Here is a 17182-nt window from a genome sequence, read left to right on the forward strand (position 1 = left end):
TTCCAGCCAACCACCAGTCTCATTGGTCAACATGTATATTCCATCCGGCCATGCCAATAATTACCGTGACACACACCCTATAAAGACTTCTTACTTTGTTAAATATGGAGATTTTGGGTAAGCGTTGCATGCCTGCCAATTAGTGAAAGTTGTTACACATACAAACTGAGAATTATATCTATACCTGTTCAGATATCATCAATATGTCATGTATGGCATTTGGCTTCCCATGGTTCATGTTGGCTGACTAACCTTTTCCTCAAACCTTGATGTGGCCTGATTAGTCAGGGGGCAGACACAGAGGTTGTTAGAGAAGGTTGCTACTGTATTATTAAGGTTGCCACAATCATGTGTGCAGACCTGATGCAGCACCCAAGTGCTCTCTGCTGTGCTGTGGCTGTAGCTCCACACTGGTTCTCATGTGCCTTTCTACTTGATTATCTGCATTACGCCCATTTCTGGTCCTTTGATCCCTGAGGCAGTAATGATGTACTACTGCCCAGGAAAAAACCTCATCACACTTATAGTTGATTTGAACATGTTGCGATGAAATGCTAATATCGGTCCCATAATTTGAATGGGATTTGTGCCACACATGCTAAAATGTTAGCATTAGCAAACGGTGCCAGCCACTGCCAGGGAAACTAAACCAAAGCATGGATTGCTGTAATACCTTGTACATAGACAGCTTACAGGGTAAGGAGACCAATGTGTCACTTTGTAATTTGGGTGAACTTTCCCTTAAAGAACAACACCAGGAACATAAAATATAAAATTGAGGATCAGGTCACCCCTGTCCATGTCATTTTATTCATGGTGTCATCTAAAAGGAAAAACTGATCCTAGATCACATTCCTACGCAGACACTTGATAGATATGCTGCTCCTTACATAAAGTCAGGAGAAACCATAGAATCCTGACCATGGAAACAGAGACCATTTGTATGTACCAGGTTGACACAGATTCATGCCTGCAAACCGCCTGCAGTTTCCCTCAGATGTAGCCAACGTGGGCAGCAGGTACCAAGGGAGTGGCCGTCCGTAGCCTAGATAGGGAGTTTTGCTTGCTCTCTGGGGTTTTAGGCTGGGTTTCTGTATAAGCACTTTGTGATCACTGCTGATGTAAAAAGGGCTTTATAAATACTTTTGATTGCAATAGATTTGTTATATGTTTGGAGGAGTCATCCCCTTAGACATGCAGAGAAAGGTCAAACCTCATGGATGCAAATGTATATGATGCAGGCTGAAATCATCAATTCATCTCATAACGTGATTTAATAATGAGAGGGCAGAACAAATAGTATATTATGAATATACCAGCATATCAGAATCACTGCTCATCCACTGGACAAGCCCTGGTTGAATCAACATTGTTTCCACGTCATTTCAAGGAAATTACATTGAATCAACGTAGAATAGACGTTGATTTGACGTCTGTGCCCAGTGGGCAGGGCATAACCTGGTGAGTCAGCTATTATAGCATTATAGTGTTATAATGTTATAGACCCCAAACAAAATGTAGCTCTTGCCACAGAGTCTATTTATGCAATAAGGGTGTGGTATATGGCCAATATACCATGGCTAAGGGCAGTTCTTATGCACGACACAACGTAGCACGTAGCACGGCTGTCAGCCAATCAGCATTCAGGGCTTGAACCACCCAGTTTATAATGGTATAATTCTCTGGCATCTGGAGTGGAAGTTGTGACTCGTGCCTATCCTGTGCCAGAATGTCTCGCTCAGGATGTCTATACCTGGTGTTGTCGTGGTGGTGCTCAGTGTCAGGAAACAGAGACTGTCCTCTCTGGTGAGACTACACTGGGAGGGAGGCTGGCACAAACTCAGCTCACAGACAATAAAATGGTGGTGCAAGGAAAGCATCACTGTACTGTGGTGGTAATCAGCTCCAGGTCGGTTCTAGTAAACTACCTACACACCACTGTCTGGTGTAGAAATACTGGAGTTTACTTGATCTGTTTGTTTGTGTCAGATTCATCCAATGTTCATGTGTTAAATATTTTTTTTAAATTCTGAAGAGGAAGAAATATAGAATGAGTGTACAAAACATTAGGAACACCTTCCTAATATTGAGTTGCACCTCCTTTTGCCCTCAGAACAGCCTCAATTCGTCAGGGCATGGATTCTACAAGGTGTCAAACGTATTCCACAGGGATGCTGGCCCATGTTGACTCCATTGTTTCCCACAGTTGTATCAAGTTGGCTGGATGTCCTTTGGGTAGTGGACCATTTTTGATACACACAGAAACTGTCGAGTGTGAAAAACCCAACAGCGTTGCAGTTCTTGACACACTCAAACCGATACGCCTGACACCTACAACCACTGAAACATTTTGTCTCGCCCATTCACCCTCTGAATGGCACACATGCACAATCCATGTCTCAATTGTCTCAAGGCTTAACAAGTGACATCAATAAGGATCATAGCTTTCACCTGGTCAGTCTGTCATTGAAAGTGTTCCAAATGTTTTGTACACGCAGTGAATGAGCAGTCTGTATGTAGCCTAGGGAGTGTCTGCCTCAATCACTTAAAACGATATCAATACTTAAACCTCATATTCACTCTGCCATTCTGCCTCTGGAAAATGTAGATGAGCATAAACAAAAATATACATGTAGATGGATATTCCAATATGATTTAAGGGAGCTCCTTATTTCCCTTTCCATTGTCTATAAAATACACAAGCACCGTTCTTGTTTTGTTGTCATTACTGAAGCAGAAACAGACAGCCAATACCACAATACACAGTAATCATCCTCAAGTAATGGCCCTTCATTTACCAAGCTCACTTCAGACATCCACCATGATATCCTTCACCATAGAATGGCCTTTTCACTCAATGTCTGGAAGGAGGCTTAGTGTGCATGAAATGGTGTCTGTGTAAAGAAACTGTTGTTTCTCATGTCATGCTCCACTCAAAATAATGTGCTTTAGATGTTTTCATAGCAAATGGTAGAGAGATCAGTTTGATATATATCCTTTTAAACTAAATACCACAGCACTGGATGGGCTCAGCTGATTATCACATAACCTTTATTTGCAATTTATGACACAGTCTGAGTAACATCATGAAAGAGCACTTGATCGCACCACAAAATATGATTTCCCTACCAACACATTCAAAGGGCTATAGATTCTAAATCATCCACTCCATGCTGTCACTTCACACTGTGGATAAAAGCCTACCTCCCCTGATACCTGCTGGTGATTTGGCAGGGAAAACTGCAAACTATCATATAAAACTGAAATGTTTAGTGAACTATAAACGCAAATGTTCTTAGACACACTCTAGTAACCTCAGCTCTATAATAGCGTAGAAGATTTTGTTATAGTGTCTGTATGCCTCAAAGCAAACTCCATTCAGGGGTCAATTCCTGGGCAGTTGAAAGCACATATTATATTGGACTGGCACAAGTAACACAGTAAAATATGCCACTCTGTGCTTTAATAATCACCTACTATTCTGCATTTTGTTGATATTTCTAATGTTGCTGCTTCCCACATAAAGTCAAATATTGTTCAGACATTGGTGAGAAGGAATCGCTGTTTGGAAAGCACATCTCTCGGCTACCTGCAAAGTGTTCTACCTTGCTCAAGGATGATTCGATTCCCATAGACAGCCTCCTGTGTCAAGCATCCTGTGTCACTTTATGACACTATCGTTATTGACAGTCTATTGCTTATTCAATGAGTTGTTCAAATCTTTGATTCCCTGCTGCTGGTTCCCTCCAGAGGTCTGTGCCCTCTCCTGGTGTTAGACTGCCTTCCGTTCATCATGTCATCACAAGAGAACAGAATAATTCATTCAAACGTAATGTAGCTATGTAGTAAGATTCCTGCAAGCCTGAAATTTAAGCTGTCTTTACATGGTGCTCCCTGCATAATATAAATGAAATAGACTAAAACATATTATTTTAAACCAAAACAAGAAACTGCCGTTATCTACAGCAGTGTTTCCCCCAACAGCACACATTGTTGTTGTAGCCCCAGACAAGCACACCTGATTCAACTTGTCAACTAATCATCAAGTCCTCAATGATTTGAATCAGGTGTTTTGTCAGCGGCTAAAACAAAAAAGTGTGCTGTTGAGGTTACTGGAGGACCGGAGTTGGGAAACGCTGACTCGTACACACCTCAAACTCAACCCTGGACATCGAAGCCAGTTCCATTAAATTGAAAAAGTCTCTGATCCACCTCTACGCAGACGACACCATTCTGTATACTTCTGGCCCTTCTTTGGACACTGTGTTAACAACCCTCCTGGCAAGCTTCAATGCCATACAACTCTCCTTCCGTGACCTCCAACTGCTCTTAAATACAAGTAAAACTAAATGCATGCTCTTCAACCGATCGCTACCTGCACCTGCCCGCCTGTCCAACATCACTACTCTGGACAGCTCTGACTTAGAATACGTGGACAACTACAAATACTTAGGTGTCTGGTTAGACTGTAAACTCTCCTTCCAGACCCATATCAAACATCTCCAATCCAAAGTTAAATCTAGAATTGGCTTCCTATTTCGCAACAAAGCATCCTTCACTCATGCTGCCAAACATACCCTTGTAAAACTGACCATCCTACCAATCCTTGACTTTGGCGATGTCATTTACAAAATAGCCTCCAATACCCTACTCAACAAATTGGATGCAGTCTATCACAGTGCAATCCGTTTTGTCACCAAAGCCCCATATACTACCCACCATTGCGACCTGTATGCTCTCGTTGGCTGGCCCCCACTTCATACTCGTCGCCAAACCTACTGGCTCCATATCATCTACAAGAACCTGCTAGGTAAAGTCCCCCCTTATCTCAGCTCGCTGGTCACCATAGCATCTCCCACCTGTAGCACACGCTCCAGCAGGTATATCTCTCTAGTCACCCCCAAAACCAATTCTTTCTTTGGCCGCCTCTTTTTCCAGTTCTCTGCTGCCAATGACTGGAACGAACTACAAAAATCTCTGAAACTGGAAACACATCTCCCTCACTAGCTTTAAGCACCAACTGCCAGAGCAGCTCACAGATTACTGCACCTGTACATAGCCCACCTATAATTTAGCCCAAACAACTATCTCTTTCCCTACTGTATTTAATTAATTTATTTATTTTTCTCCTTTGCACCCCATTATTTTTATTTCTACTTTGCACATTCTTCCATTGCAAATCTACCATTCCAGTGTTTAACTTGCTATATTGTATTTACTTTGTCACCATGGCCTTTTTTTGCCTTTACCTCCCTTATCTCACCTCATTTGCTCACATCGTATATAGACTTGTTTATACTGTATTATTGACTGTATGTTTGTTTTACTCCATGTGTAACTGTGTCGTTGTATGTGTCGAACTGCTTTGCTTTATCTTGGCCAGGTCGCAATTGTAAATGAGAACTTGTTCTCAACTTGCCTACCTGGTTAAATAAAGGTGAAATAAAATAAATAAATAAAAATGTTTTCAGGGACTGATTTAGACCTGGGACACCAGGTGTGTGCAATTAATAATCAGGTAGAACAGCAGGCTCCGAACCTCATAGGGTAAGAGTTAAGTAACCCTGTCCTACACGGTTCTCACATGCCATACATTTGTGTTTGATCAAATGTTTTACTGGCCTGTCCTGCAGTCTTTATCCGACAGTGAATTCAACCATTTACACCTCATTGTATTGTACTCTGCTACCAGTACTTTTCGAACAGAGCATGGGTTAGCTACTGATCTTTTTCCCTCTCTCTGTCCAATACCTGTTCTGTCTCAGAAAGGAACTGCTCATCTCTCTGGGATCTCAGAATACAGGGTATCAGGTAGAGTTGGCAACCGTGCTGAAAGTGATTCCCTCCCTGAGCCAAGTCCATATGGGCATCGTGACCTTCACTTGTCTTAGTCAACAAACAAGGAAGTGGCACTAGAGTAGGTTCAGCAGTATAGAGGCAGGGCCAAGACTTTCAGTATGCATTTTCACACTTTATGAAGAGAAATAGAAGAAGGGAAATATATATCCTACATCAGTGTTATTCAAATCCAGGTCTCAAGCTGCTGCTGGCTTCATGGTCTTGCCACTGCAATATTAAACAAAATACACTACACGACCAAAAGTATGTGGAAAAAGCTCTCTAATTCATAGACAGAGGTTTGGATGCAAGAGATCAAAATTATAGTTTTAACTATGCTTTGAGGCTATACAGTGTTTGTTTACATTTACATTGTTTACAAACCTTGGAGTAAACCAATCTTATTTTGGGTTCTGATGGGTACAACAGTTAAATTAACTCATGAGGCATTTAAGAATAAATGGGTATATATAATTAATTTATGAGTCCAAAAATGTATGTAGCAACTAAGGATTCCAGATTCAAACTAAACACAGATGGACAAACAATATCATTCCAACAGCTATGGAATTGGGCAGGGGGAACAGCTGCTGCAAAATGTATTATAAATTGATTTTACTCAGACAACCCTTTTCAAACTAGTGGGAACAATGCCTTGGGGAGCTCTCGTCCCATGCATTACTAATGATACTATACCACATGGCATAAGCAGTCTTCTTTTCCTGAACCCCTATTCTATGCATGCAGTATGATTGTATCATACAGGACAACCCTCCAATCTGTCACAGATATTGCTTTGTGCCTCTTTGCTCTCTGTTCTCATCCAATTTGCCATTCATTTCCTCTTTGTAGAGAGAAGGGCCTTGGTGCATGAGTGCTGTTGCTGTATTGCTGAAGGCAGCCAGGCTGGGTGGGTGGGTGGGTGGGTGGGTGGGTGGGTGGCTGGGTGGGTGGCTGGCTGGGTGGGTGTGTGGGTAGGTGGGTGGCTGGGTGTGTGGGTGTGTGGGTGTGTGGGTGGGTGGGTGGGTGTGTGGCTGGGTGGGTGTGGGTGTGGGTGGCTGGGTGGCTGGGTGTGTGGGTGGCTGGGTGGGTGGGTGGGTGGGTGTGTGGGTGGCTGGCTGGGTGGGTGGGTGGGTGGCTGGGTGGCTGGATGGCTGGCTGGGTGTGTGGGTGGCTGGGTGGGTGGGTGTGAAGGAGGATGGGAAGTGTTGATTAGATGTCAGAGAGGAAGACATGCACTATATACATATATATACAAAAGTGTGACCCCTTAAAATTAGTGGATTTGGCTATTTCAGCCACACCTGTTGCTGACAGGTGTATAAAATCGAGCACACAGCTATGCACTCTCCATAGACAAACCTTGGCAGTAGAATGGCCTTACTGAAGAGCTGTTATTGTGAAGTGGAAACGTCTAAGAGCAAAAACAGCTCAGCTGTGAAGTGGTAGGCCACACAAGTTCACAGAATGTGACCGCCGAGTGCTGTAGCGCTTAAAAATCATCTGTCCTCGTTTGCAACACTCACTACCGAGTTCCAAACTGCCTCTGGAAGCAACGTCAGGACAAGCACTGTTCATCGGGAGCTTCATAACATGGGTTTCCATGGCCGAGCAGATACACACAAGCCTAAGATCATAATGCACAATGCGAAGCATCTGTTGGAGTTGTGTAAAGCTCGGCGCCATTGGACTCAGTTGAAACGCATTCTCTGGAGTGACGAATCATGCTTCACCATCTGGTAGTCCGACAGACGAATCTGGGTTTGGTGGGTGACAGGAGAACACTACCTGACCCAATGCATAGTGCCATCTGTAAAGTTTGGTGGAGAGGAATAATGGTCTGGGGCTGTTTGTCATGGCTCAGGCTAGTCCCCTTAGTTCCAGTGAATGGAAATATTAACACTTCAGCATCCAATAACATTCTAGATGATTCTGCTCTTCAAACATTGAGGAAAAAGTTTGGGGAAGGCCCTTTCCTGTTTCAGCATGACAATGCCCCCATGCACAAAGCAAGGTCCATTCAGAAATGGTTTGTCGAGATCGTTGTGGAAGAACTTGACTGGCCTGCACAGAGCCCTTACCTCTACCCCATCAAACACATTTGGGATGAATTGGAACGCCGACTGCGAGCCAGGCCTAATCGCCCAACATCAGTGCCCGACTAATGCTCTTGTGGCTGAATGGAAGCAAGTCCCCGCAGCAATGTTCCACATCTAGTGGAAAGCCTTCCCAGAAGAGTATAGGCTGTTATAGCAGCAAAGGGGGGACCAACTCCATATTAATTCCCATGATTTTGGAATGAGATGGTTGACCAGCAAGTGTCCACATACATTTGGTCATGTAGTGTAGATCCAGGGAATCATCATCACACACGCACAAACACACACACGCAGTTCCTGGCTTGGCCTCCTGGGACTCCTTATCCGTTTAATGAATCCAAGAAGATGCCCATGTACCTTCCGGTGTCCCTCATTACACCATGATTAAAATGGAGAAACAAATTAATCCTATTCTCATTGACTACCACTAAAAAATAGGCTATTAAATACTCAAAGGTTGGCTGATATAGAATATTTAGTGGGGTAGATTCACAAAACTTCTAAAAGATTCAAAAAGTAGAGATAATTCTCAGTGAGTCACATTTGCCTCATTCCTACCAGATGAATGATTTGACTCTGATGCCCATGTGGCAACACTTCCTCGACAGCAGCCATAGTGTCATCTCAGTGTAGTGACATGGTGGGAACAAGTGATAGAGAGGAGGGGGAAGTTGGAGTGGAGGCATCCTATCCAGAGAGCCAGTTGAGACTACTGACAGCCAGCCAGCGTCGCCCAGGGCGAGACGAATCTCATTTGTAGCATTACCAGGCTCTTTGGTGTGTGAGAGGGCTGAAGAAAAGGCCTGCTTGTGACTGTGACAGTGTGGCTTCACTCCCTCACTTCTCTCTGGCTATAGAGATTTAAAGAGCACTGTTATGGGGTGGATTAGTGGGGGAGATTTGTTACGGTTCCGCAGATCTCAATATCAGAATGAATGTTCAGAGGTTTAACAAGAATCTAGATTCCAATCTGCACCATATGAGACTTTAGAATAATTTACAATTATAAAACAGGTTGTTTGGATCCAGGATGCTGATTGGTTGATAGCAGGGAGAAATAGCACCACAATCCTCGCATTCTCCGGGTAATGCATGTTAACAGTTCCATTAGAATTATCAATGCGCATCCACTGTCCCACAACCCAGCCAGTTAATGTATTAACTGTACAGAGAAATTGTGATATATATAATTACACAATTATAAGGCTCATCAGGTATGGGGTGCCTGATTATTGTTGTCTTTGTTGTGTTTAAGTGTTAGCTGAATGGTCTGAGAGGTTATTACATTATACATCTAGTCTACGACCTGAGGTAACTTATTGTTAGTAAATACATGTATAAGTAGGAATTCTCACATATTGAAATTGATCATGTTAAGGCAATATTTGATCATGCCAGTGAACAAATTAACCCCCTGAGGCATATTCGTTCAATTTGAAACAGTATTGAGTGCATTAGAACAGCAGAAATGGTTTCATTATAAGCCTTTTGTGTGGAAACAAATTAGATTGAAAACTAAAGTGCAGGATAACTGTTTTATTTATTCTGTTTTAAGAGAGAAGAGGAGGCAGATATCAGGGCTGTCGCTGAGACCCAATAGATAGATACAGTCAATAGGCCATATGCAGTAGATCCCAATAATATACAGTATGTCTGAGTTCTAGTGTCAGCTCCCAGTCAAATCTATTCAAAATGAAGAAACATTCCCATGTTTTCGGAGTAAATCAACAGAGTATTGATTTTGTTATCAATCATAAGAAATATGGATGGCATAACTGAATAAACTTCCTCTTTCAGGTTCAGCATGAGGCCTTGTGAAGAACTGAACAGTCAAAGGTAGTTATTCGAAAACAATCATTATTGTTCCAGTCCAAGTATTGTTCAAAAGATTACTTGAACAACACCCTCCTCAGATTAGCAGAACAGGAACAAGAAACAGCTACAGCATAGCACCTGGAATACCAGAACACATACGGAGCAGAACACTGGACCAAGGTGTCCAGAATTATGCCAATCTAGTCAGAATTACCTGAAGGATCTTACTGCAACAGTGCTGACTTGGCTGTAACGTCTCAGCGATAGCATGGCTGACCCTTACCAGAACAATGTGTACCACCAAGGAGGAGGTGACCCCTACGGCACCTACGGAGAGGGAGGAGACCAGGAGGGCTACGGTTACCAGGGCGAGTCCTACCCTCAGGAGGAGGATGCAGCCAGCGATGCCACGGAGGGCCATGATGACGAGGACCAGATGTACGAGGGGGAGTACCAGGGGATCCCCCACCCTGACGAGGTGAAGGCGGCCCAGAGGGCAGCGAGGGCCAGGGCCAGGCAGGCTCAGGCAGGGGCCACAGAGCTGGAGGAGCTGGCTGAGCAGTATGAGGACATCATGGAGGACTGTGGGCATGGACGGTTCCAGTGGACCCTGTTTATAGTGCTGGGCCTAGCCCTCATGGCTGACGGGGTGGAGTGCTTTGTGGTGGGGTTCGTGCTGCCCAGCGCAGAGAAGGACATGTGCTTATCCAATGGAGAGAAAGGCATGCTAGGTGAGTCATGGCTAAATGCCAACACTTGTTGGAAGACATACAACCCATATTACGTAAAACTTGTCTTGTATAATGTCTTGGTCAATTCATTCTGGGAAAAGGGAATAAGAGGCTGAATTAAGATGCTGAATTAAGAGTCTGAATTGTAATGGGAAAATAATAATGTTATATCTTCAAAAAGCCTTACTTAAAGTTCTGATACCAAAGGAAAGAATTTATCAGAGGACACAATTCAGTCCCTGCACGACATTCTGTGGATATCAGTGCAAACTGTGTAGAATCAAAGCTAATTTGTGGATTGTCTTGGGGACGGTTCCAGCCAATAGCAGCCTTGCAGTCAATACTAGCCGGCAGGTACTTAAGTGCTCCGTAAATTAGAAAAGTTCTCAAATAAGCTAATGGCACAGTTGATTTCAAGATGAATCTGGATGCTTTTTATGCTCTACTTTACTTCAATATATTCCTGCTTAGTGAAGCAGGGGAAAAATTGATTATCCGTTTCTCCACAGCAAATAACACGAGTTTGGCAACCGGAACGATCTGCGGCATGCCACCAATCACACTGATTGAGACTATGCAGTATTTTGTAGGCCCATGTCTGAGGGAGATGTGGTTCTCTCTCCATTCCACCCTAACATAAGCAGCTAGCTATATGCAAATGTTGCTCTCAGAGACTGCCGTAGAATATTGCAACACAAAAAGGGGATTCCAAATGTTGAAAGTTTTCTACTCAAAGGCTAGATGAAAGTTTACATATCTATAAGAACTGACAGAGATATATCAAACTAGACTTGAGAAAATGGGGTTGAGAATAGGACTTCTTTGAAGAGTTGGACACATTGTTCTAGTGCAGTGTTGGATTTGAAATTCAGAGTCAGACACCACATTGAAACCTTTGAAACCTGTGGGTGGAAGCTGTCCAAGGAGACAAGTATCTGGGATGAGAGGGCACTTTTTTCTCCCTCTCCACAGCCTTCCCAGCCTCAGCGGCCCAGCAGCCCATCAGGCTGTACTGGTTGATAGTACTGAGTCAGCAGGTGGCTGAGGAGATGAGATCAATAGCCACTCTACTGACCTTGTGTATAGGATACATACTGTTCGCCTGCTGCTTCACTTCCCTTTGGCTAACTACACTCTGTCAATCACAATCACGAGCAACTTTTATTCACTGCACTGTATATTCTGTAGCCCTCAGATCTCAGACTGACTCACATAGACAAAGTAATTGCCCTTCTGGGATAATTAAAAAATATATATTATTGAATGAAATTGAATAAATAGGGTGGAGTCATGTAACCTTTAGGAACTCAGAGGATACAGGATAAGCTGGATCATACACTAAACAATAATATAAAAGAAACATGTAAAGTGTTGGTCCCATGTTTCATGAACTGAAAAAAAAGATCCCAGAAATTTACCATATGATTTACCATATGCACAAAAATCTTATTTCCATCCAATTTTGTGCACAAATTTGTTTACATCCATGTCAGTGAGCATTTCTCCTTTGCCAAGATAACCCATCCAACTGTCAGGTGTGGCATATCAATAAGATGATTAAACAGCATGAGCATTACACAGGTGCACCTTGTGCTGGGAACAATAAAATACCACTCTAAAATGTGCAGTTTTGTCATACTGTTGTGTGACAAAACTGCACATTTTAGAGTAGTATTTTATTGTCCCCAGTACAAGGTGCACCTGTGTAATGATCATGCTGTTTAATCATCTAATGTGTAATGATCAACACAATGCTACAGATGTCTCAAGTTTTGAGGGAGTGTGCAATTGGCATGCTGACTGCAGGAATGTCCACCAGAGCTGTTGCCAGAAAAAGTAATGCAAATTTCTCTACCATAAACCTCCTCCAATGGCATTTGAGAGAATTTGGCGGTATGTCCAAATCAAATTTTATTGGTCACATCCATATGGTTAACAGACAGCTTATGCTTCTAGATCCGACATCCTAACAGGTAATATCTAACAATTCCACAACAAAGCCTAATATTGAACAAATTCCACAACAAAACCTAATACACACAATCTAGTAAAGGATTGGGATACGAATATATTGGTATAAAATATATAGATGAGCAGTGACAGAGCGGCTAAGATGCAATAGATATTAAATAATAGATAGTGTAGGATACAGTATACAGTATATACAGATGAGATGAGTAATGCAAGATATGTAAACATTCTTAAAGTGGCATTATTAAAGTGACCAGTGTTCCATTTATTAAAGTGGCCAGTGATATCAAGGCTGTAGGTAGGCAGCTGCCTCTCTGTGCTAGTGGTGGCTGTTTAACAATCTGATGGCCTTGAAATAGAAGCTATTGATCAATCTCTCTGTCCCAGTTTTGATGCACCTGGACTGACTTCGCCTTCTGGATAGAAGCAGGGTGAACAGGCAGTGGCTTGGTTATTTTTGCCTTCCTGTGACATCGGGTGTTGTAGGTGTCCTGGAGGGCAGGTAGTTTGCCCCCCGATGATGCGTTGTGCAGACCGCACCACCTCTGAAGAGCCCTGCAGTTGTGGGTGGTGCAGCTGCTGTACCAGACGGTGATAAATTGTGCACGTATAAAAGTTTAGTGAGGGTTTTCAGTGACAAGACACATTTTTTCAGCCTCCTGAGGTTGAAGAGGTTTTGTTTCGCACTGTCCATTTCAGTTTGTCGGTGATATATACACCAAGGAACTTAAAACTTTCCACCTCTCCACTGCTGTCCCGTCAATGTGAATAGAGGGGTGCTCCCTTTCCTGTTTCCTGAAGTCCACAACCATCTCTTTTGTTTTACTGACATTGAGTGAGAGGTTATTTTCCTGACACCACACTCCGAGGGCCCTCATCTCCTCCCTGTAGTCTGTCTTGTTGTTGGGAATCAAGCCTACCACTGTTGTGTCATCTGCAATCTTGATGATTGAGTTGGAGGCGTGCATGGCCACGCAGTCGTGGGTGAACAGGGAGTACAGGAGGGGGCTGAGAACGCACCCTTGTGGGGACCCAGTGTTGAGGATCAGCGGAGTGGAGATGTTGTTTCGTAGCTTCACCACCTGGGGGGCGGCCCGTCAGGAAGTCCAGGACCCAGTTGCACAGGGTGGTGTCGAGACCCAGGGTCTTACAAGCCTTACAAGTCTTACATAGGTATTCCTCTTGTCTAGATGGGATAGGGCAGTGTGCAGTGTGATGGCGATTGCATCGTCTGTGGACCTATTGGGGTGGTAAGCAAATTGGAGTTGTTCTAGGGTGACAGGTAGGGTGGAGGTGATATGGTCCTTGACTAGTCTCTCAAAGAACTTCATGGTGACAGAAGTGAGTGCTACGGGGCGGTAGTCATTTAGCTCAGTTACCTTAGCTTTCTTAGGAGCAGGAACAATGGTGGCCATCTTGAAGCATGTGGGGACAGCAGACTGGGATAGGGATTGATTGAATGTGTCCGTAAACACACCAGCCAGCTGGTCTACGCATGCTCTGAGGACACAGCTATGCCGTCTGGGCTGGCAGCCTTGTGAGGATTAACACATTTAAATGATTTTACTCACGTCAACAATGGAGAAGGAGAGCCCTCAATCTTTGTTTGGGTGCCGCGTCGGTGGCACCTTATTGTCCCCAAAGCACGCAAAGAAGTTGTTTAATTTGTCTGTGGGCAAGACGTCGATGTCCGCGACGGGGCTGGTTTTCTTTTTGTAATCCGGGATTGTCTGTAGAACCTGTTTGAACCGTTTAATTTCAACTCCACTTTGTCTCTAAAAGGAGCGCAGGCCTCACATCCGGCCTCACAACCGCAGACCATGTGTATGGAGTTGTGTGGGTAAGCGGTTTGCTGATGTCAACGTTGTGAATAGAGTGCCCCATTGTGGCGGTGGGGTTATGATATGGGCAGGCATGAGCTTCGGACAATGAACACAATTGTACTTTATCGATGGCAGTTTGAAGGCAGATGATGAGATCCTGAGGCCCTTTGTCGTGACATTCATCCGCCGCCATCACCTCATGTTTCAGCATGATAATGCATGCTCCCATGTCGCAAGGATCTGTACACAATTCCTGGGAGCTGAAAATATCTTAGTTCTTCCATGGCCTGCATACTCACCATGTACGACAGGTGTTCCAGCAACATCACACAGCCTTTGAAGAGGATTGAGACAACATTCCATAGGCCACAATCAACAGACTGATCAACTCTATGCGAAAGAGTTGAGTCGCGCTGCATGAGGTAAATGGTGGCAACACCAGATACTGACTGGTTTTCTGATCCACTCCCCTACCTTTTTATTAAGGTATCTGTGACCAACAGATGCATATCTGTATTCCCAGTCATGTGAAATCCATTGAATAGGACCTAATTTATTTATTTCAATTGACTGATTTCCTTATATGAACTGTAACTCAGTGAAATCTTTGAAACTGTTCCATGTTACGTTTATATTTTGTTTGGTATAATTATCTTGTGTAACATCTAGATTTAAAAAGAACAAGTTAGCAGCTTTTCTGTTTAATTGTGGCATGATTACAAATTCAGTCAGGTATCCTATTAGTTATTCACTATCTCATCTTGCCCTAAATGTTGCTCTTTACAGTAATTTAATCTACAGTTTATCCAATGCCCCTCAACATTTTTCATTCCAAATGTACAGAATACACTACAGTTTACTTCAATGGTTTAGATTTTGACTTCCTAACCATAATCAATCAGCCTCAATTGGTCTACTAAAATATGAGATGCCTCTAATTCACACTTTCACTGTGATCACTGCAAACATTCTGACTCAATGGATGTAAACTGTCCAATCAGAAGGCAGAGTGGCAGCACTGTCACTGTTCTACAGGGAGAGGAGGTTGGGGGATTGATCCTCATCTCCATATGTTTATCCGTTGACAGCAGGCCCGAGTCTTCGCTCTCAAACCAGTCATCACCCACACCCCCCATGGCATTGCCATCTGCAGTGACATCATGCCACCATGCTAGGCGCTGGCACTTGGCACAGGCTGCTGGTGGTAAAATGTGTTCTTTTTGGAGATTCTTCCCCAGTGATAGGGTTAGGTTGATAGGCTACAGGTAAGCTGAGTAATGGTTTAGATGTACATACACTTAGGTTGGAGTCATTAACTCGTTTTCAACAACTACACAAATTTCTTGTTTCTTATTTTGGCAAGTCGGTTAGGACATCTACTTTGTGCATGACACAAGTAATTTTTCCAACAATTGTTTACAGACAGATTATTTCACTTATAATTTTCTGTATCACAATTAAAGTGGGTCAGAAGTTTACATACACTAAGTTTACTGTGCCTTTAAACAGCTTGGAAAATTCCAGAAAATTATGTCATGGCTTTAGAAGCTTCTGATAGGCTAATTGACATCATTTCAGTCAATTGGAGGTGTACCTGTGGGTGTATTTCAAGGCCTCCCTTCAAACTCAGTGCCTCTTTGCTTGACATCATGTGAAAATCAAAAGAAATCAGTCAAGACTTCAGAAAGAAAATTGTAGACCTCCACAAGTCTGGTTCATCATTGGGAGCAATTTCCAAATGCCTGAACGTACCATGTTCATCTGCACAAACAATAGCACGCAAGTATAAACACCATGGGACCATGCAGCCGTCATATCGCTCGGGAAGGAGACACGTTCTGTCTCCTAGAGATGAACGTACTTTGGTGTGAAAAGTGCAAATCAATCCCAGGACAACATCAGTGGACCTTGTGAAGATGCTGGAGGAAACAAGTACAAAAGTATTTATATCCACAGTAAAACAAGTCCTATATCGACATAACCTGAAAGGCCGCTCAGCAAGGAAGAAGCCACTGCTCCAAAAAGCCAGACTGCGGTTTGCAACTGTACATGGGGACAAAGATCGTACTTTTTGGAGAAATGTCCTCTGGTCCTGATGAAACAAAAATGGAACTGTTTGGTCATAATGAGGGAAAAGGGGGCTTGCAATCTGAAGAACACCATCCCAACTGTGAAGCACGGGGGTGGCAGCATCGTGTTGTGGGGGTGCGTTGCTGCAGGAGGGACTGGTGCCCTTCACAAAATAGATAGAATCATGAGGATGGAAAATTATGTGGATATATTGAAGCAACATCTCAAGACATCAGTCAGGAATTTAAAGATTGGGTGCAAATGGGTCTTCCAAATGGACAATGACCCCAAGCATACTTCCAAAGTTGTGGCAAAATGGCTTAAGGACGACAAAGTCAAGGTATTGGAGTGGCCATCGCAAAGCCCTGACCTCAATCCCATAGAAAATTGGTGGGCAGAACTGAAAGTGTGTGCGAGCAAAGAGGCCTACAAACCTGACTCAGTTACACCAGCTCTGCCAAAATTCACCCAACTTATTGTGGGAAGCTTGTGGAAACCCAAAACTTTTGACCCAAGTTAAACAATTTAAAGGCAATGCTACCAAATAATAATTGAGTGTATGTAAACTTCTGACCCACTGGGAATGTGATGAAAGAAATAAAAACTGAAATAAATTATTCTCTCTAATATTATTCTGACATTTCACAGGATTAAATATCAGGAATTGTGAAAAACTGAGTTTAAATGTATTGGCTAAGGTGTATGTAAACTTCCGACTTCAACTGTACTTATCTGGGGCTTAAATTAATAGGCTTTATTACCTAAGGTTAGAAAACACTGTACTTTCTGAGGCAGAAACACATACACCTTCATGATTATATCAAATGTCAGCGTT

The 17182-nt window shown here is 43.1% G+C and overlaps 1 protein-coding gene across 1 annotated transcript in view; it reads left to right on the top strand.

Moving 5' to 3' along the window:
• LOC135524530 (synaptic vesicle glycoprotein 2B-like) overlaps positions 1–17182 on the top strand; it is a 38493-nt gene that overhangs the window by 7614 nt on the left and 13697 nt on the right. The window contains exon 2 of the mRNA XM_064952136.1: positions 9735–10483. Within this exon, the coding sequence (XP_064808208.1) occupies positions 10021–10483 (463 nt within the window). The 5' untranslated portion in view covers positions 9735–10020. The remainder of the gene's footprint in view (positions 1–9734; positions 10484–17182) is intronic.

This window comes from Oncorhynchus masou, chromosome 31 (assembly GCF_036934945.1).
Source record: "Oncorhynchus masou masou isolate Uvic2021 chromosome 31, UVic_Omas_1.1, whole genome shotgun sequence".
Taxonomy (NCBI): Eukaryota; Metazoa; Chordata; class Actinopteri; order Salmoniformes; family Salmonidae; genus Oncorhynchus; species Oncorhynchus masou.